The 21,742-nt window shown below is 38.4% G+C and overlaps 2 protein-coding genes and 2 long non-coding RNA genes across 4 annotated transcripts in view; 1 reads left to right on the top strand and 3 right to left on the bottom strand.

Annotated features, from left to right (window-relative positions):
- The window catches only part of LOC148186675 (uncharacterized), a 55,082-nt gene extending 52,404 nt beyond the window's left edge, over positions 1-2,678 (bottom strand). The window contains exon 1 of the long non-coding RNA XR_015779451.1: positions 2,563-2,678. This is a non-coding gene — a long non-coding RNA (uncharacterized LOC148186675). The remainder of the gene's footprint in view (positions 1-2,562) is intronic.
- nedd9 (neural precursor cell expressed, developmentally down-regulated 9) overlaps positions 1-5,326 on the top strand; it is a 38,626-nt gene extending 33,300 nt beyond the window's left edge. The window contains exons 5-7 of the mRNA XM_042506507.2: positions 743-1,906; positions 2,603-2,692; positions 4,349-5,326. Coding sequence (XP_042362441.2) covers positions 743-1,906; positions 2,603-2,692; positions 4,349-4,900 — 1,806 coding nt within the window. The 3' untranslated portion in view covers positions 4,901-5,326. The remainder of the gene's footprint in view (positions 1-742; positions 1,907-2,602; positions 2,693-4,348) is intronic.
- A 5,158-nt stretch (positions 5,327-10,484) lies between these two features.
- LOC121957555 (uncharacterized) lies at positions 10,485-13,037 on the bottom strand. The gene is made up of 3 exons (XR_015779553.1): positions 12,785-13,037; positions 11,786-11,879; positions 10,485-10,562 (listed from the first exon to the last, which is right to left on the bottom strand). It is a non-coding gene; the product is annotated as an uncharacterized LOC121957555 (long non-coding RNA).
- Positions 13,038-14,006: 969 nt separating this feature from the next.
- Positions 14,007-18,872, bottom strand: smim13 (small integral membrane protein 13). Its single transcript, XM_042506612.2, has 2 exons — positions 18,395-18,872; positions 14,007-15,195 (listed from the first exon to the last, which is right to left on the bottom strand). Exons 1-2 carry the CDS (start codon positions 18,468-18,470, stop codon positions 15,005-15,007), a joined length of 267 nt encoding a protein of 88 aa, XP_042362546.1. The 5' UTR covers positions 18,471-18,872; the 3' UTR covers positions 14,007-15,004.
- Positions 18,873-21,742: the final 2,870 nt, after the last annotated feature.

Raw genomic sequence — 21,742 nt, 5'->3', positions numbered from 1 at the left:
GTTAAGGTTTCAAATGTATCTACATTTGCCAGATGGTCTTCCACTTCCTCAAACTCTAACTGAAGAGCCGCTGCACAAACCGTATCCGGAGAAAAGCCGCTGACATTCAGTGTGCAGACTTCTTGCAGCGAGCTGGTTTCTTAATTGTCTTGTCAACTGGTTTTCTTAATAGGGATAATAGAGTAAATAAATCTGGGCTTCGCCGGGAGAATGGGTTTTTTTTTTTGGTTTAGGTTTAACCACATTTCTAATCGGTTTTCTATAAGTGTGCATGACAACAGACTGCAGACAGAGAAAGTAACAGCAGAGAGACCGGATGTCAGGAGTGTTAATACAAAGTCAGAGTACAACTGAAACAAATGAATCTTAAGAACTCTGAATAAGTCAAATTAAACTGCAGAACATTTGACTTTTTGTTAAATTCAGGCAATCATACAGTGAGACAAATTAACCATTATCAGGTGCACTACGGCCAGCTGTACAAAGACAGGTTATCTGATTTGTTATGTGACTGAGACTGAAGATGAAGTCCGTTTCATGTTTTAGTACGTGTATATGATGGTATTATGGAGTTTTATAGTAAAGTTTGGAACAGAAGACAAGTATGAGTAGTATATCAAGAAGATACATGTATGAAAAATGTGTCACAACTGCAACTACGTTTTTGTGTAAGAAAAAAACATGAACACAGTGATTGTGCTGCATGGTTGTGTATTTACACTAACTGCTGTCATTTCTGCAGGTGTACTCGGTGCCTCCCTGCAGGACCAACCCCGCCCTCCAGGAGGGAAACTACGACTTCCCGCAGCCTCTCAAACACAAACAGGAAGGCATCTACGACGTACCGCCACCTGTCCTAAAACCCGCACAGAGCCCCCAGTCGCATTATGACTTCCCCCCCAGTGTGGAGCCTCCCGCTCATCACCAACACACAAACACCAACGGCAACGAAGGTATTTACGACGTACCTCCACCCGCCCTTCATTCAGGGGCGGGGTCTCACAGGGACGTGTACGACATCCCCCGCGGCATGCAGCCTTCCCAGCACAGAAGCTCGCCCGCCGACAGAGACGGGAGCAAAGGCATCTACGACATCCCCGCTCAGGCAGTAGCAGACGTGACGGACGGCGTGAATCGTCTGTCGTTCTCAAGCACTGGCAGCACGCGTAGCAGCATGTCCACCTCCTCGTCCTCCACGGGCTCCGCCTCTGAGGGCCGCCTCGCTCTGGACTTGGACGCTGCTCTGCAGAGGTTGTATCGCCTGCAGCAGGCCTTGGATGCCTCAGTTGGGGCTTTGCTTTCAATGGCAGCTTCCCCGCACTGGAGGACTTTTCCCTTCATGGAGCGCCACGCCAACGACATCCGCACAGTGCTGGACAGGGTCCGGGCCGCTCTGGGGGACTTTGTTGTGTTTGGTCGCGGTGCTGCGGCAAACGCCACGGCTCTGTCGGACTCTAGCCTGCACAGTAAGCTGAGACGGCAGCTGGGACGCCTGGAGGATTCACAGCAGATCCTCCTGCAGGTCTACCAGGTCCTGGAGAACTGCAGCTGGGCTCTGAACGCCCTAGCGTCCTCCAGCAAGCACCACAACAAGAGTGACGACCTGGACCGCTTTGTCATGGTCTCCAGGACTGTCCCAGATGACGCCAAACAGCTGGTGTCCACGATAAGCAACAGTGCTGAGCTGCTGTTCAGGCGGACGCACATGGACGGGTCGTTCTCGATCGGGAGCACGCCTGACGAGAACCTGATTCACCCGCTCACCTCCCCCTCATCAGATAACGACAACTACGGAGGACAGACCAAACCCTTCCCCGTCCCCTCCAGCCAGGACAAAGACAACATGAACAACAGCGAGAAGTGCGTCAAAAGCTGGATGGAGGACTACGACTATGTTCATCTGCAGGTAAACCCTCAGAGTGAGAAAAGTTTGAGCTAAGGGTGTTTTGTGCAGTATTTTGGTGAAAAACAGGAATATTTTACGCAGTTTAACCCTTTGAAACATGAGCAAATCGGTTTGACTTCTTTTTCAAAAACATGGGATGACAGCTATAAGCAACCAAAAAAGAAAGGACCCAGTTATTAGCAAGAATTTTTTAGTTAGTTACCAAAAATGCTCTAAAATTAGCAACAAAAAAGAGAGAAAGGTAAAATAAAACAGAAAATGACCTAAAAAAAAAGTGTGAAAATAAAATGAATAGAAATCATAAAAATTGTTTTTAAATATTTATTAATATAGTTTCTTGAGATTTTTTTCCTAGTTATTTGATTATTCTCTAATGAATCTCTCTCTTTCATTTTTTTTAATCTAATTTTTAGAAAATTTTCCTTTCACCTGTTGATGTTTTTTTTTTTGTTTTTTTGGGTTTTTTTTTTTTTTTTTTGCAATATACCTTTTGCCTCTTGTTTTTGACAGTCTCGGTCATTCGTCTCGACCAGAATCTATTTTTTTAATACCATGACTGGTCAGAAATGTTTAAATTCTACAGACTATATTCGACTATAATATACAGCCTGTCTTTTTTCTATGAATCAAACTGTGAAACGCGACTGTGTGAGTACCTCCGAACGCGTCTTCTCATCGACTCGTCTTCCTCCGCAGGGCAAAGAAGACTTTGAGCGTCAGCAGAAGGAGCTGTTGGACAAAGAAAACATCATCAAGCAGAGTCAAGTCCAGCTGGGTCAGGAGCAGGTGAGACATCGTTGCACAGCTGGATTCTCTGTTAGCAATCATACATATGTATGTATCCGTTCTGTCAGATTCACACAGCTGTTGACATTTAGAGTCTCATGGGTGCAGAGAATTTGTATAACAAACAGGGAGTCGAACATTTGTAGACATTTTTTCCCGACCAGATGGCACCGCACTGCAGTACACAGTACATAGAAAATAAGTACACTGTGATTTGATGCGATGAAAATATATTTTCTCAATCAGCCTCTTACTATGTTCTGCTGTCTGTATGTGCTCCTTGGAAATATTGTATTTACAAGTTGCGAGCACATGAACAGCGTGGGAAATTGGGAAATTTCGATGATACCCGAGTTGTGATGTTTGCGTGACTTTTCATGGCAGAAAGCAAGTAAACAGTCACAACAATTGACCATAAAAAAGGATATATATTGCGTTCTTTTGTGTCATTACTTGTTTCCATCATTTACTTTTAGTAGTTGCACATTTTAGTACATGCATCTATTATCTGTAGCAAGCAGCGATCAATCTCTTTTTAAAATGCTCAGCATGCAGCCCATCTTCTTTGCAGCTTCCATGTTGTTCCCACTTTACGACCTCAAAGCACAAATTCGACTTTCCACCTCTGAAACTATTAAATTCTGACATCACATAAATGCAGCAAGAGTTGCAGCCCTTCATGAACACACACATTTTTGAGGTTTCGTTAGAAATATCTGTGTTCTCCTCATTTGTGTTTGCACAGTCAGAAAAAGGTGATGTCCCATACTTTTGTGCACCAATAAGTATTTATCAACAATTAATCAAAATAAATTGACAATCGTTGAGTTGTTTGCTTGTTTACCAACTTCTGTCAGTCGATTTGGTCAAATAACACTCACACAGGTCTGATGAGGCACTTTAGCTGAATTTTGAGGCTTTATCTCTTTATAAATAATAACCAAGGATGTTGTTTTTTTTAACTTAAACTTAAATTGTTGCTGATTTTGTGATTAATATTTAATGTTGTTGACAAAATTTTTAAGTGCTCTTAAGGTATTAACCTTTGTAGTCATAACTACCCCAAAATTTGTTCCTGATTGACTGAACCTGTTATTTCTCCAAACTGACTAATCGTTAAGTTTATGAAACTCAAAAGTAGTGAAAAAAAACATCAAAACCTCACAAAGCCCAAAGTGATGTCTCAAACTTGTATGTTTTATTCAACCAAATTCAAAAACAATTTTTTGTTTATTATGGTACATGATGAAAGCAAGCTGCAAATCCTCATATTTAAAAGCTGGAACCACAAAATATTTGTCTACATAATCGCAGCAGGGTGAAATCAGTCACACTGCTCAGATATTCTCTCAACTCAAGTTGTAAATTTATGTGAAAAAACTTGCAATTATACTGCCAGAAAGTCAGTAGTTTGAGGAGCGACACAGTAAATGAAGACATGAAGATGTGGTGGATTAGTGGTGCAAACAGAAGAAAAGTCACAAAGACTGAAATGAAAATAATAACTGTAATGGTAATAATGGTCACAATTAAAATTTTAATCTTAGATGCATTTTTACAAAAATATGGCTTCATACAAGCATCTCAGTAATATCAGAAATATAAGGCACGTGTTAACAAGCTCAGACAATAACGTGAATCTGTCGTCTTTCACAGATCAATCAGTTCAAGAAGCTGGAGCAGGAAGTGATCAAACCGGTGGAGAACGACGTCACGCAGTGGATCTCACACCAGCACTCTGGCGTAACCTCGGCGCCCCCCTCAGACTCCTCTCCCTCCACGCTCTCCCCCTCTACCCACGTGTGCGCTCGGGACCGCCAGCTGCTTGGCTTCTACTCGGAGCAGTGCGAGCAGCACTTCGTGACGCTCCTCAGCGCCGTGGACGCCTTCTTCGGCTGCGTCAGCGCTGGGCAGCCCCCTCGCATCTTCGTGGCACACAGCAAGTTTGTCATCCTCAGCGCCCACAAACTGGTCTTCATCGGAGACACGCTGTCCCGGCAGGCCTCGGCACCCGAGGTGGCCAACAGGGTGATGAACTCCAGCAACGTGTTGTGTGACTTGTTAAAGACGGTGGTGGCCGCCACGAAAACGGCGGCCCTGAACTACCCGAACACAGCCGCCATCCAGGAGATGGTGGACCGAGTCACTGAGCTCTCGCACCACGCTCAGCAGTTCAAAGAGCAGCTGCTGCAAATGGCCAACTTGTGATTTTCACCGGTAGACTCCATGTGTACATTAATCTAACATAAATATATATATTTACAGTATATCTATATATATATTGCTCCTCATCTTTAAGTTTTGTTGTAAATAGTCTCTGTTCTGTAAATATTTGCTCTATTTTTGTGTAGATTGTTTTATATTATGGTATGAATATATATATGTAGATGCAGTATTGGTGTCTCTGTAGTTTTACTGTAGTTTTTCATAACATTCCTGTCGTATATTATGAAGCACCTTACGAGATGTCCTGTGTTTTTCATTTTCGCCTGTAGAGAGTCATTGATGTGTCTTACTGCTGGTGTGACAGTAAATCTTGTACGTCATGTTAATGTCGTTATAAACTGTACGTGTGTGTGTGTATGTGTGTGTTTGTGGAGCTCTCCACAAAGTAAAGGATTGTTCTTAACCATGTGACTGTGTCCGTTAATTTCACTGACGTCACAGATTTGTTATAGTTAAGTGAAATTCCCACGACAGGAGTTGGAGGTTCAGGATAATCAGGATAAATGTGACACTTTAAATAATAATCATAAGCAAAAAGTCATTAAATAAAATTTTAGCAAAGTTATTTTACTTTAAACAATTAAATCATAATGAATGTTTACTTATAAGTAACGCCTTCATTTATGTTATTCTGACAGTTTACTATTGCCCACATTATAACACTATACTATACTATATATATATATATATATATATATATATACACATACTATATTAATCCTCTGTGACTGACAAAAACCATTTTTGTCTTTTTAGGGAGAGCTGAGGATCTTTAGGGGGAGACAGCAGGTCAACAGTATACGCCACATATAGGTGGTTTAGATTATCTGAAAGATGGGAACCTGAGGATTATTTTGAGATGCGGATCAGCACTGTCTCCAGTTTTTTGATGCATAAATATGTTAAAAACAAATTTTGTTTCAGTTAGAAACCTATTCAAACTTTAAAAGATTAGACTGCACCAGGGCAGCAGATTGGCCCCCGTCAGTGTTAAATTATCGTATTATATATGAGATTTTTTAACATTGTAGCTCATAGGATTTTGTGATTTTAACTACTTCATATACTATTGGGTAATTATTTTTCAACAATATATTTAATTTGACAGTTTTCTGTACAGTCTTAATGTGAAAAAGTACAATATTTGCCTCTGAGAGGCAATGGAGCAGAAGCAGGATATCAAGTTGCATAAAATGGAAATACTCAAGTACAAATACTGATAAATTGTACTTCAGTACAGTACTTGAGTAAATGAACTATCACCACTGGAATTTACATGACGAGTTAAGCATGACTCTGCGGTTAATAAATTAGAAAATTATATATCAGTGCAGGTTTTAAGCTTTTTATATGAAACCGTAGCAGCCCAACGTCTTGTCAAACTCCATCACGTCCTTGCGGACGCCTGCGGATGTTTTTGATTTCGCGTCATATCTGATCAGAGTTAGTTGTACCCCCTAATCTCAAGAAAAGGGTCGGTGAAAGATGGCGGCTGGACGAGGTGTCTGTGCCAAATAATTCTTCACTTTGCTCGCAGAACATTAGATTTGACACACGGAGAATAATGAGGGGCGAGGAAAAGGACGCTACATATGTTCTCTGGACCGTGAGAAACGTGTTTTTCCAGAGTGACCTGATCAGCTGCAGCACATTTTTTCTGGTTCAGTGTGGTGAATGGATGAAATGTACAGAAACGGACTCTTGGGAACATAAAGTTTGAGTCCCGGGCGTGACTGGCTGTAGGATGCAACTAAAAAACAGTGTTTTAACCTGACTGAAGGCGTATTCTCTCCCTGTGGAGGAGAAGCTGCTTCACACAGACTGATGTGTGAAGAAGAGGTGACCACAGCCAGACTTCAGCTCCCAATCACGAAATCTCATTAAAAATCCTTCAAGCTCACACAGGCTGGTGCTTTACAACCAGCCCAACTGTTGTTATTATTCACTCTGAGCTCTCCAGGGAGACGAGAAAGAAAGGAATCTGCAATGACTTTTAAAAAAAGAGTTCGTATAAGACGAACTGCAGACAGACTGTAAATCAGGAGGCTCCATTATCTGCTTCTTCATCCCTCTACTCCATTTCAGAGGCAAATATTTTTCTTTTATTTACAACTTTAGTTACTTTAAAGATTCATATTGTCATCAGATAATCCAAATCAATTAATAAATGATCATACATTATTGTAGGTCAAAGCAGCCGGCAGTAATTAACCCTTTAACACCTGGATCAACATCAGTTTTCTTGTGCTGCATTCAGATGCTTTTTACAATCAGTTTATCCTCTGAAACCTGAGAACATTTTTTTGATTTCTTTCAAAAACATGAGAGAAAGATAATGGACAACTTGGCAAGAAATGTCCCACAAAATACAAAGCTAAAAAAACACGTAGGCAGTGACGTTTTTCAAAACAACTTGGCACGTGAAGGCTTCAGGACACTTGGATTACCTCAGAGGAGCAGTATGGAGACATTTTGTGGTTTTGTTATTTGTTTTGTTTTTTTAAACATTTGAATCCTGGACACTATTTGCTTCAATTGTTTGGCAGGTGAGTGGACAATAAAGCTTCACCTGACTTTCCATCGGCATGAGGGTGAGAAGATAATGTATGAATTTTCTTTTTTTGAACTATTCCTTTAATGTTGCAGCTTGGTCTATAATAATACATCATTACTTGCTGATTATATTTAGTTTTTTAACATCTTAATCTGCAACTACAGCTGACAGATACATTTAGTGCAGTAAAGACGTTAAATATTTCTCTCTAAACTAGTATAGGCCTAAGGTAGAATAAAATGCTAACACTATTGACAAATACAAGCAAACTGCACTTAAGTACAATTTAAGTACTTCTACACTGTGAGCACTTTTTACTTGGCTACTTAAAGTATATTTCTATGCTAACACTTTTATATTTTTGCATGAGTAATATTTTGAATGCAGGGCTTCTATCTGTGACAGTTTTACACCGCAGTATTACTACTTTTATATAAGCTGAAGCTCTAAATACTTCTTCCACGGCTGCATCTCAGGACATGTTTTGGCTCTGAACTAGTGAGAAAAATAGCTTTTGGCCGATAGATGTTTGAGACTTGAGGACAGATCGGTGAATCAATGAGTTATTTTAGTCCTGGCAGCTCTAATAAAACCATTCGGGCCAGAACACACAGTCCTGAGCTCCTGTGTGTGTGTTTATGTCACCGGGGCAGCGTGCCAAACATCTCATAAATTGCTGTGTTCGGTTTACCACAATTGCACAACGACGTAAAGGTGCAGCGAGACAGAGAGCTGAAGCTGCATTTTGCTGAATCCCCTAAAGCAGCTGTCCTGCTCCTCGATGAGATACCGTCTAGTCGGGCCCAGAAACAGCCAACAGGTGTTGGGACTGCTGAGGTGGAAATTTAGCAGTGACATAACGGATCACACAGTCAGCTGCTCACCTGTCTGAGTGAACAAACAAACAGCGAAAGGTCATCGCAGAGCTAATGTGTAATTCCTGCAGCCAACAGCAGGAGCACAGAGCTCAGCTGCATGTAGAGGAGAGAGGGGAGCGCTGCAGAGTCGATGTCATTTCCTTGGTTTACCACAATCATTTCCTGTGAAGTATTTGCAGGCTCTGAAATTACAGCTTCGTAGCTAAGCAGGAACTTTTTCTGCAGAAGCTGCTGCAGCTGCAGGCAGAAACGCTCTGAGGCCGAGGTGGCATCATTAGTATGAATAAAACGAGCAGCGAAGGTTTGCCTCAAAGTCAATTTACTGTGCGGGTGGTTTCTTAATTTTCTGCATGTGTTCCCAGTAGATGATGGACGCAGCAGATTCTCAACATTTGACTCATACCACAGTGAAAGGTATCAATTACTGCACTTTAAATAATGAAGATGCATTTTAATTAGATTTATGTTCCTGCAGTGTTGTAAGAAGTACTAAAGTACCCACAGTTTACAAATACTCTGTTACAAGTCAAAGTCCTGCATAAACTCAAAATCAGCGGTGGAAAGTAAATAAGTCCATTTACTCAAGTACTTCAACCTTTGAAACCTGGATGACATTAGTTTTCTTGTGCTGCATTCAGACGCCTTTCACAAGCTATTTAACCCTTTAAAACCAGAGTAAACTGGTTTGATTTCTTTGGATATAATGGGGGAAAAAGCCATGACCAACATGGCAAGAAATGTCCCACAAACTGCAAGAAATAAATCAAATATGACAAGGAAATTATCTAAAAATATCTTTAAAAGGATGGGAGGATTTTCAGAAAATTATCCAAAAAAGGGGAAGAAATATCCCGAAAACTATAAAACGCACGCTTCCTTCTGCGCAGTGATACGGGTGATGGGTGTAATTAAGTCGACAGAAAATAGTTCCTACATTAAACTGCTCCCAACAAGGTCTGTGGTTTATCCTGACCAACCAGGCCATAATTTCTGGAAAGACACATCGCTGCTGGGTTTTTCAAATGTATTTTTTGGCAGTTTGAGCACCACAGTGCCGTCTAGATCTATAATACTGAAGAGAAGGCAGAAATGTATGTGCCTGTTTTCTCCAACACTCAGCAACTCACACCAAAACTATCTAGACTGATAAATAGCAGTACAGGTAGGAGGAAAAATATGGATATTTTATTTTTGGGTAAACTGTCCCTTTAATGTTTCAGTAATTAGAACCCAATAATATAATAGAGATTATGGGCCATTGTGCATCAGAAGTACTTTTGGTACTTTCAGTACATGTTGAGAAAGAAAAATGTATATGTATAACTTTTACTCCTACCAGTACTTTTTATGCTACTTTTACCAAATTGCAAAGTAAATTATCTAAGATTCACTTTAATGTTGCAACAGTGCCTATGATTATGCATTGTAATTTATTTATTTCTTAACTTGTTTTAATAAATCAATAAATTAATATGCCAAGTCACTATGGCTGTGATGATACATACAGTGTAATCAAAAGTACAATATTTCACTATTCATTGTAGCAAAGTATAAAGTGGCAGAAAATGAAAAACAAAAACAGTACAGTACAAGTACATCAAAATTGCATGCAAGTGTGGTACTTGAGTAAGTATATTGAGCTCCATCACTGTGTTTGTGGTGCATTTTTGGCTTTAAACTGCAGATATAAAGTTAGAACTGCAGATGCAGGATAAGTTTGTTGTTGCAGTCAAGAGTGACATTATAATTTGAACTTGAAAAGAGCTGACTGGCACAGAAAAGGATCTAAAAACACACCAGCTCTGGGGAAATTCAATACATTTGTCCGTCTGGATATATATAACTTTATCCCTCTGTTCCTCAACAACAGTTTAATCTTCAAGCCTCAGTGAGTTGTGTGTTTGCAGTCACAGTCGCTGCATTAAGTACGACTCTTCAGAAATACGCTAATGACCCTCGGGGCTGAAATGGATTAAGTCTTGTCAGAGACTAAACTGCTCTTTTAAAGCTCGACAGACTCAAATTACATTATACATACAGTAGATTAATTCACTGTACTGAGTCGTGGGGCAGTAATTTATGGCAGCAATCAGCTGACGGAGCTTAAAGGGCACAGAGACGAGGCATCAGCACATGTGTGTTTTAGTGTTTGTTTTATTTTTAGTGTTTTATTTGTGTGTGTTTTAGCATCTGTTTGCATCCATGAATTCCACTGAAAAACAAAAACAGATGCACTGTTAGAGAAACTTCATGACCCCTTCACTGATGACAAATGGGCAAAAAACCCATTGATAATCGTTTTAATTCGTACCATTTTCATTTTTTGCTGTCAAACTAGAGATTGGAAAATATATTTGAAAATATTAGGGGAAAATATCTAGAGTTAATTAATTAATCATTAATTAATTCCATTTACATTTACATTTTTTGCATGTTTTCCAAGTTTTATTGAACCATTTTTTTTTCTGTTTTTGCTACTTTTCAGTCATTTTACTTGTAACTTTTTCCTAATTTCCTAAAAATTCAGTGTAATTTCTTGTTATGTTTCCCATTGTCTTCTTCACATGTATTTGAAAGATATTAAGCCAATTTGTTCAGGTTTCAAGGGGTTAAAGATCACAAATATAGTTTTATATCGGTCTTGTTTTCAGTTAAAAGATAGATCAGATCAAAGATCCAGCTGAAATAATTTCCGTCTTTATCCACAGTTCACACTCAGTTACTGAACAGACACAGTGATAAAACATGTACTATCTTGTTCATTTGGTCCCTTTTAGCTGCAACTCTGCAGTTTGTTAGTGTTTGTTTTCCATCAGTGCGATGCCGCCACCTTGTGTTCAAGCTTTATACGTCAGGGAAGCTGTTAGGCCTGGGAGATTTCAGGAGACTTTGGGAGCGCTTTAGTTCACACAAAAGTCGTCAAGGTGACTCAAAGCTTTTTATCTGTTCATAAAAAAATGAAAAACTACTCTGGTACTGTGCTAAGAATATTGAGCTTAAACATCTGCAGTAAACTCTTCTTCTGCATTTCTAGAAGAAAACTTTACTTTTCCTGGAAGCTTAAGTCTGCAAAAGGTGTTTGATGAGTTCCAGATCTCCAGAAGACTAAATTAACATTAAAAAAGTAAAGAGATTTCTATAATTTTGTTCCTCGAGTGCTACACAAAAATCAGCCCTGTTCTCATACGTAGTAACAGCCCTGATGATCAGTGCTCAGATATAACAGGCATTTTGATGTATTTGGTTTAAAAGGAGCTAATTGTAACCACTAATATACACTGTTTTGGAAAATAACTAAACTAACTAAACTAATTCTATGTTTTAGTTGCAAAGTTTGAAAGTTACTTGTTACATTTGTACAAAGCTGCATGAAATGAAAGTCCTCAGGTGAAGTGCTCTGTTGTTGTTTTGACATACACCTGACTGCTGTCCCACCTGTGCCATTTTTGAAGTTGGTGAAAGACCTCATGACTCCTGACTCATCAACTCCACCGACTGGAAACCCCCCGAACCAGCTGAGTGATACACGCTGCAGGACAGACACACACACACACACACACACACACACACACACACACACACACACTGTTTGACTTTCTGCTTTCACGTTAGTGAGACTGTACTAAAAAAAACAGACAAAAAAACCCAAAAACTGAATGATAAGGAAATGTGAGAGGAAACAGAGCAAGATATGTGAGATGTCTAAAAAAAAATATAAAATATAATTTATATATAATATATATTTTTAAAATAATGTTATATATATATATATATATATATATATATATATATATATAAAGACGGTTTTTGGTTGTTTTTTTTTATTTAGGATGTTTCTAGGATTTTAGTGCATTTCTTAAAATTAGGACATTTCTCGGATTTTAGGACATTTCTCGGATTTTAGGACGTTTCTAGGATTTTGGGCCCTTTTCAAGATTTTAGGACATTGCTAAGATTTTAGGAAGTTTCTTAAATTTTAGGACTTTTCTCAGATTTTACAACGTTTCTAAGACTTTAGGACACTTTCAGGATTTTAGGACATTACTAAACAATTGATGAGATCAAATGACTAATATTTGTTTTTAGTTTTTTTCCCATTTTGTTTCAGAAAGGACAATTTAAACAGACCAAAAAGTACACTGGCTGTTTGGCTAGCCTCTGAACATCAGAAACATGTCCTGAGGACCTACACGGGCTACCAGAGCACCAGACGCCCCACCTCACCGTAAACTTTTTGGCGTTTTTTAGGTCCTACAGTCGGCTACATGCACAGTCTTTGAGCTAACAAGCTAGTAGGCTACTACGTGCTCGCAAAGACTTCCATCAAACACAAAATAACTGAATGTAAATGCCACTATAAACGCGTTACAGCATGTTTAACAACACAAACACAACATAAAACTAAAAAAAAAACAAACAGGTAATTCTGTTTACCTTTCTCCGCGTGCGCCGCCATATTGCTGCGACGTCAAGTTGACCGACGCGGTCTACGGACTCTGAAAAGGTGCATTAACCCGTTTTAATGTCAGCGTGACTGGAGAGTGAAGATTTAAAGTTGTAACCTACATGATTTGTGCTAACTTAACTTAACCTTTCTTCAATAACGGAAAATTTCTGAGCGTGCACTCAGAAAACGAGCCGCGCGGGGCTGAGGCGGTTACGAAGCGCGCGACACGTTCACTGCTAGTTCCCGCGAAACCACGCCCATCCGGCCGAAACAGCACTTTAAAAAAAAAAAAAAAGCCCTATCGATACCACACTGGGCCACACTGAGGTAAAAAAAAAAAGAAAGAAAAGTTTTTTGAGACATCAAGAATTAGGATAAAGTCGTAGTTTTACAAGAAAAAAAGTCGCACTTTTCTGAAAAAAACTGTTACAAAAAATAGTCATAATTTCACGAGAAAAAAGGTTGTAATTTTACAATAAAAAACACTTAATTTTATGCGAACAAAGTCATAATATTACGAGAATTAAGTCGTATTTTACAAGACAAAAAAGCTGTAATTTTACCGGCACACAACAACAGGGACAGTGGTTGCAAATGTCAAGAAAATGACCTCAGAAAAGTGTCGTAAAAACTTTAATAATTTTGTAACACCATTTTAAATACGTAATTATGATAATTATGTAGTTTCTTCCCTACTTTTTTTCCTTCCTAAACGTTTGTCCTTAGCTTTTTAAAATAATTTTCAAAATCTATTAATTTTTTAAATTTTTCTTTTTAATCATTTGCTCATTGCCTTTATTTCCATGATTCTGAAAGAAAGCTACATGAAAAAAAAGTGATGCTGCTCCAGGTTTCAAAGGGTCAAAACCATTCAGTTATGGGAAGATTTGATTGTTTATCTGGCACAAAAGGGATAATAAATAACAACAAAAAAACATTTAACAACAAAAAACATCGCTATCAGATATCAGCCAAACTATTACTTTAAACATTATTAACCCAGATTTTCACCATCAGTGCATCCCTACGATGTATATTCAAAACTTTTCTAAAACAGACATTAATTCCAAAACCATTTCCGGGTCTGGAAAAGTTTTTCTAATTTCATAACCTTTCCAGGAATTTTATGACCCTGTTTGAACCATCAATCACATTAACTCCAGAGTGACTTTTTCCCCAAAACACAAGAAACAAACAGGTCAGAGCTGGTTACATTTATGGCATTATTTATTTGAAGCTTGCGCTCCACTGAAGAAGAAAATAAATCACTGCTGATAAAAAGGTGCAAGAGTTACATGAGTTGTACTTGGAGGGAGAATAATACATAAATATTGATTAGTTCAGCTTTGTTTCGCCCTGCGATGCAAACCAAGCTGCTGTCGGCTGTACAAAAAGGAGGCCATGTGACAAAGTGGATGCCATCTAGACAGGCACTGGTGCAGACGGAGGCACGGGGAACGGGAGGGTTCGGACACCGCTCGCTCGGGCAGCAGGAAGCCTTGTTTCATCGCTCCTAAGCTGATAATGTGTTAAACTGAACACTGACAGTTCCTTGAAAGGTTCTCCTGACTCTTCAAGTATAAATCTATTTTAAAAAAAAAAGGAAGGAGAAGTTGCAAGAAAAAGGTCACATTTTTAAAACTGGAATGAAGTTATTTGTCATCTTTAAGCGTTATCTACCGTGTTTCCACCTCGAAAAGTCCACAATATGCAGAGGAACAACAAAATGACAGCACAAACATTCCTTCCATTGCACTTTGTCAAAGAAAACAAACGTGTCAGTTGCACGAACCACTGTTTCAGTTTATCTTCAGTTGTTCTTGTTGAAATGACGCAGACGAGCTCACTTTTATCGACCTACACAAGATTAAAACATTAGAACATCTGTGTGTGTGTGTGTGTGTGTGTGTGTGTGTGTGTGTGTATCTTCAGACTCCTCGTGGTGGCAGGAAGCAGCGTGGCGCTCGTGAAAGCCGGCCGTCACTTTAGCAGGATGACAGTGGAGCCCCAGACTCACAGCTCGTAATTAAACATAAAGACACACAGAAATGGACAGTAATGGCTTTTCCCTTTGAAACCAGGCGGTCTGCCTGGTCAGTGTAAAGTGTCTTGGTGAGGAGGACAGCTGAGTGTCCACACGGTCCTTGTGTAGTGTAGAGCGCGGGGTCGAGGGGTCATGGAGGGCGCACTGTGGCCGTGTGGGTGATCTACGACGTGCTTTCTGGAGCAGCAACTCTTTGGCGTGCGGTCCTGGGCCGACTTCTTGTCGCGGCGTTCGCTGTACGTTCGCTCTTGGTTTCGGACGGCTGCGTTTCGGCCTGCGGGGTGCTGGCGTCCCCGACAAGTTCACGCAGGAACTTGAACTTGGACAGGAAGAGCTGCCACACTACATACCAACCTGAGGGGCAAAGAAGGGAAATCTCTGTCACACACGATAAAGGCTCTTACAGCCGCAGGTGCAGAACAGGGTCGAGCGTTTCCTTCCAAATAATCGCCACCCATCACCAGAAGGTCGTTTAACAGCACTTCCTGCTGTTTTAAGGTATTTAAAGAATCCTCAAACTTTATTCACCAAGACGCAGGACTGAACGCTGCAGAGACGTTCCTGCCTGATGCTGTTAGACTTCTCAATGCTCTGAAATAACCATTGTTTTCAACCACTGCACTTCAGCACACTGACATTTTATAATAATAGTTTTTATTATTGGATATTTTTCAGAAGTGAGTGTTTTTCAGTATGTATTATTTAGTATTTATTTTAGAGATTTTCTTTATTTTTCCTGTGGATTATTGCTTCTACGTTATGTGTGCTTAGCTGTCAATAAACTGCTGTATCAAAGGTAATTTCCAAAGGATTAATAAAGTATCCATCTATCTATAACTGATCTTTCGTTAACTGATGTTTTTATACAATATCCCTTTTCACATCTGATTCATTACATATTGTCAAACTTTTCGGTTTTATTCACCAAGAAGGCATACAAGACAAACATTTTCTTCACAAACGTAACCCTTAGGGACTGTTTGGCACATTTTACACGCTTTTCAGTCCTCTTTTTTGGATAATTTTGGCTGTGTTCATGCATGATGTGGCATACATTTTGGTAAGATTGAGTATTATTTTTTAATATTGGAATTTCCAGCTCAGCTCCTTCAATTAGCCTGAAACACCCCGTGTAAACAAAACTGTTAAATTCATACTGTGATGTGGCAAGAATTGCTCCATTGACACCCGTTCAAATTGTGACTTTTTGATCCCACGGCCATCGAAGCATAAAAACATGCATTGTATTATGTCTTGGTGTCATTCTGGGCTTTTGGCTTTGAATTTGTAAGTTTTACTATTTTCCACCTGATGACGTCATTTTTACCATATCCGGCATACAGAGAAAATACATGCTTTTTCCACGAGGTGCAATCAATGTTGCTGCAAATCACTGACATAACCCAGGCTGTGATGATAAAAAAATCTACTTTGCATGTAGTTTATTGAAAATAATTAATTTTTGTGTTTTTTTCCCCATCTAAAAACATACTGGCATCATGTCAAAAACCTGGAATTTAATGGTTTGAAATTCTGAAAAGTGAATATTTGATATTTTGATTTTGAAAAGTGCATTTTGTGCGCAGAGCAATACTAGTGTGTGTAATACTGAGGCACGCCCTAAAAGTTGACTTTCACCTACAGTTGAGGAGATACGTTTGGAGGAAGTGAAACTCATGATCAGAATAGTCTCTCATATGAGTCTTACTCACAGTGCGCTCACTTCTGCGATGAATTAAATAGTGAAAATTAAATATTCCTCATTTTTCTGGGGAACCTCAGAAACTATCCCAAGGACCCTGTGTTGAGAACTGCTACATTAAACAACCAAACGTCAGTTTAAATTAGCTCTGACTTGCCCAATTACTGTTTTAAATTAACTCCCACGTACACACATAATAATACATCAATAATAATAATGATGTAATATTATTATATCATGACACACAGGAGCTGAATGCTTTTACTTTTGAATCTTTTGGTACATTTTGCTGATAACACTGCTGCACTTTTACTTAAATAAAGTTCCGATTTCAGAACTTAAAAGATAAAATCATGCCACATTTTCCATCTTTCTCTGCTCCGCCTACACCTGATTATCTGGCTCAGGTCTTTCCAGATGGTTAAAAGCTCCTCGGGTGCAGCAGAGGAGGAGCAGCCACGGTTATGATCCGACTCCTCTGCTCCTGATAAAAATAGAAACTCCTCACTGAAATTGAAACTTGACGGTCAAAGACATTCAATACAATCTGACCTGTCGTACAGATTTAAAGGAATAGTTGTACATTTAGTGGAAAAACTGTTATTCTCTCTGTAAATATTTGTATTTATCATATACACATTTAGGGACTGTTTGTTACTTATGAGGGGGGAATGGATGGAGCAAAAAGGGGTAGACCTGATCAAATAATTTTTTTATCCACTGGGGAGGGACTAATGTGTTTTAGTTTGGGTTAAGCGAGGGCCATACATAAATGGTTGACATTTGAGTTCATTTTACCAGCAGTTTCATAATAAAAAAATGAAGAATTCAAAATAACACCATTTATCACAGCCAGAAACTGTAAAAGCAGAAACTATCATTGGATCTTCACATTTCTGACAGTCCTTTGTGACATAATGTGTAACGAATGCTTCTGTCAGAAAAAAATAACCAAATTTCAGTTAAAAATTTTGTCAAAAATCAACGTTTGCACGAAGTAACCAGCGTGGCCAAGAAAAGTACAAAACAAAGGCTTCATATATTTCATCTTCAACGTATAACTTTCAAACATTAAGTTTTTAAAATTGTATTTCTAATTGATGGTAGAAGAAGGACCACTCATTTTCCTCTAGTCATTCAGGAAGGCTGAAGAAATAATATTTGTAGCTTCAGAAAGGGTTAAAAAATAAAAACACAAAGCACAGTCACACCCAAGCTACCCAACTCCTCCTGATAAATAAAGGACAGTCCCTTGCTACATTCCTGTTTATATTTATTTGCTGTTATTGTTTAATCTATATTACCTTTTAATCTTTTTATCTTTGTACCATTTTTAATGGTCATAATTATTTATAATTATTATAACTATTTTACTTTATTTTTAATCATTTAGTAATTAATTTGACCCTTTATATCTTATCTCTTAACTTTCTTTTATTGTAAATCTGTATCCTCCTGCTGTGTAAAGCACTTTGAATAGCCCTGTTGTATGAAATTTGCTATACAAATAAAGCTGCCTTGCCTTGCCTACTTTATTAAATGTTTAAACTTGCTCTTTTTTATGTTTTAAATCACATTTAGTTTACACGTGGTAATTTTTTAAAACATATTTCTGTTGTAGAAGGAATGGGACTTAATATCTCCACTGGCAGAGACTGCTTCAGTATAGCTGTTTAGCAAATGATAAATAAATAACTTATCATCTTTTTAAGTCTCTTATTAGCTTTCAGTTTCGTGTGCACGCCAAAAACGGTTTCCCAATGCGATGACCAAGCATTTCCAGCAGCTACCGTGTGGCTCGGAGAGTTAGCTTGTTATGTAAGTAACTTATGAAGGTTATTTTAAACTCACCAAACAGCATGAAAAGCAGCGCGCAGACCAGTGTGGCCACAATGACCAGCAGCGTGAGCCCGACACTCTGCCACATCTTAGCCGGACACCTGACAGCGACACCAGCATAAGGAGGAGGCTGCGGCGTGTTTTCGGACCGCAGACACACAGACGCGCAGCTAGCTGGCTGTTAGCCGCCTGGCAGCGGAGTCAGACAGCCGGCCTCAGAAAAACAAACACATCGCTCAGCCGCTTGTTTGCTAGCGGCTCTGCAGCTAACGTTAGCTCGCTGGTTATAAACGGAGCCGTTTAACAGACAAAATGTAGCTTTATCTAAAGTTAGCTGACGTTAGCTGGCTGCGGCAGAGTAAAGTCCTTCTTCTGTGTGCTACATAACTGCGACAGTTACAAGAAAGTCCTCACAGACAGAGACAAAGCTGTAGCTACAGTAACTGGGTTAAGACAACAATATCGGCGTCATGAGACCGACTCAAACTGCGCCTGCGCCAACTCCATTTGACCTCTGGGTAATGAAGTTTATTTTAGGTTTCAAGTTTTAAGTAGTTTTAACTCTCTGAAACCTGAATTGACGTCAATTTTCTTGGGCTGACGCCTTCCACAAGCATTTAAACCTTTGAATATATATTATTGTATTCTTACTTATGTATATCTGTTGTTCATTGTAACATTGCACACATATGTATTTTTTTTGTATTTGAAATTACATACTAGATTTACACACTGTAATGTCGCATAAGGCACAGTTGTATCTTTACACACTCAGCTCATTATCCATATTGTATTTTAAATACAGTATTCACATATTAGCACAAATTTTCTACTACTGTATTTCTTCCCATTTATATTTTTACACACTGACATTCTCAGCATATTATACATACTTTATTTCTTTTTAAATATTTAAAATATTACATGTTGGACTAATTGGTTACTATCAATGTATTCTATTTTTACATTTTCATTTTTACATACTTGCTATTATTCTATACGCTGCATCAGAGCAACTGTAACGAACCAATGACCCTCCATTCCCCAGGTCACGTCTCTGCAGACTGAGCCACTGTCACCCCAAGCTTAGGCACTCTGACACCTTATTTACATTCAAAGTAGAAGAAAAAAAAACCCTGCAAGAATCAAACTTATTTTCATTGTAAATTAGAAAGTCGTTGGGACCCCAGCACCCTATTGAGGACCACATTTGGCCTGCGAGCTGTAAACTGAGTATCACTGAATACAGATATCTTTATATTTAGTTTGGCTTCCACTTACTTTTGCAATATAATTTTAAAGCACCATTGCATTAATGCAAATATCCAGCAGGAGGCGTCATTATCACACATCTGTTACCTGCTGAATTGTTTTCAGGTAACACATCACTTAACTAAAATCATCCGCCTCATTTTTTAGATCATATGCATTTGTCACTGCAGCAAAACATGTAAGTTGCATGGGATTTTTATGTTGACAAAAGTAAAGACAATTCCACCACAAGCTGATGCAGAAAAAGCACAAATGGATACATGGAAATTCACAGAGGTGCAGAAAATGAAGTGTTTGATACTCAAAATTTTGTTGTTTTACATCATTATAGATTAGATTATGTTATTCTGTTATTATCAATGAGAAAGAGCAATCTGATGCTGTTTTGTCTATTTTAGATAGTCAATATACTACTGAGTAGAAAAGTAATAATAACAACAATTATCATCATCATCATCATCTATTTATAGTCTTTTTAAAAACAGAGCTTACAGTGCTGTGACAAACAAACAAAGCAATGGCAGAAACATGTTACTCAGGAGATAATACAACAAACATAAGAGAGACAAAACTTGGGTAGAGTTCAAATAAGAGGGAAAATAAAGCAAAATAGGCCTACAGGATGCAAAATGTCAGTAATTAATAAATGCATATAAAAAGACGAAAAGCGAAAAAAGCAATAAATCAACAAAATAAACAGGAGATAAAACAAATTTCAAATAAATAAAAAGCAATACTGCATTATATATATATATATTTATGTGTAAAAAGCCAACATTAACTATAAGTATGAGAAAAGGTCAGTGGGGCAAAAGTATACAGTATTTGTCAGTATAAAGTAGCATATTTTAGAAATACTCTAGCAAACTACTTCAAAGTTGTACTTTATAACAGTATTGAGTAAATGTACTTGGTTGCATTTTACAGCTGTGTGATTCAGCATGTGTCCAAGTTAAAAACACTGCTGAAAAACAAAGTGAGATGACCTTTGATATAAATAAATACATATATATTATAAATAAATTCAGGTGTATATAACTAGTAAGAGTTTACGCAGTGTATTCAGGTCCACGTCACCCTGTCAGTCACAGCCACTCCTTGTGTGAGCTCGAGGGACAGACATCAGGTCTCAACTTGTGTGCCCTTGCAGTGAAGCGTACCCGTTCACGCAGAGCGAGCAGCCTCAGGATTTGCATATTATACTTAAGTGCAGTGAGAACATGAGTCACCCTTCAAGATGCCATTTAGATCACGTGCTAGTGGAACGCGGTGTCTCGCCAAAATATGTGCGGTCAGCCCAGAAGAGTCTGTGTTTGTTATTTCAACTACATGGTTATAGTTTAATTGTTTAAAGTGGTTATGACTGATATTTTAATAATAATAATTAACAATAATAATAATAATGCATCAAATTAACCCTTTGAAACCTGGATCAACATCAGTTTTCTTGTACAGACACTTTTCACAAGCTATTTGACCATTTTCAAACAAACATTTGTTTAATTTCTTTCAAAAACACAGGGAAAAAAGAGGTAATTGTCATTGGCAGGAAATGTTCTACAAATAACAGAAGTCAGTAAAAGGTGACAAGAAAATTAGCTAAAAATTATTTTTTAAAAAGGGGATTATTTGAAAACTGTCCCCCAAAAAGTGGAGAAAATACAATAAATATATAAAATATACAATATAAAAAGTAATAATTTTCATCACTTTTTAAGGTCATTTTTTTTCAAGGTAATTGGTTTCCAAGATTATTTCAAATGAGAGCAACCTGTCAGATTTTACAATGCAGGTTGAAAGACTTGTTGTCTAAAATATAGAGTAAAAGTACGCATTTGTCGAAAATTAAAATACTAATATACAGTACAAGTAGCTTCAAATTATACTTGAGCCGAAATGCATTAGTATATCTTTATTTAACACGTTAAAAGTTTATGTGGCCCTCCTGTTTTCATCGATAATCCACTCTTCTTTTTGCTGTTTGTTGCTTTAGTGTCCTTGTCTACCCACAAATCATTTTTATCTCTCATTATCTACAGTGTGCTGAAAGAACATTTCCCCATTCCACATACTTATTCGTGTGTGTGC

The sequence above is a fragment of the Plectropomus leopardus genome, chromosome 17, assembly GCF_026936395.1.
Source record: "Plectropomus leopardus strain MGB_pleo_1.0 chromosome 17, ASM2693639v1, whole genome shotgun sequence".
NCBI lineage: Eukaryota > Metazoa > Chordata > Actinopteri > Perciformes > Serranidae > Plectropomus > Plectropomus leopardus.
The sequence above is the reverse complement of the archived record's forward strand: the minus strand, read 5'-3'. Positions and strand labels throughout refer to the sequence as shown.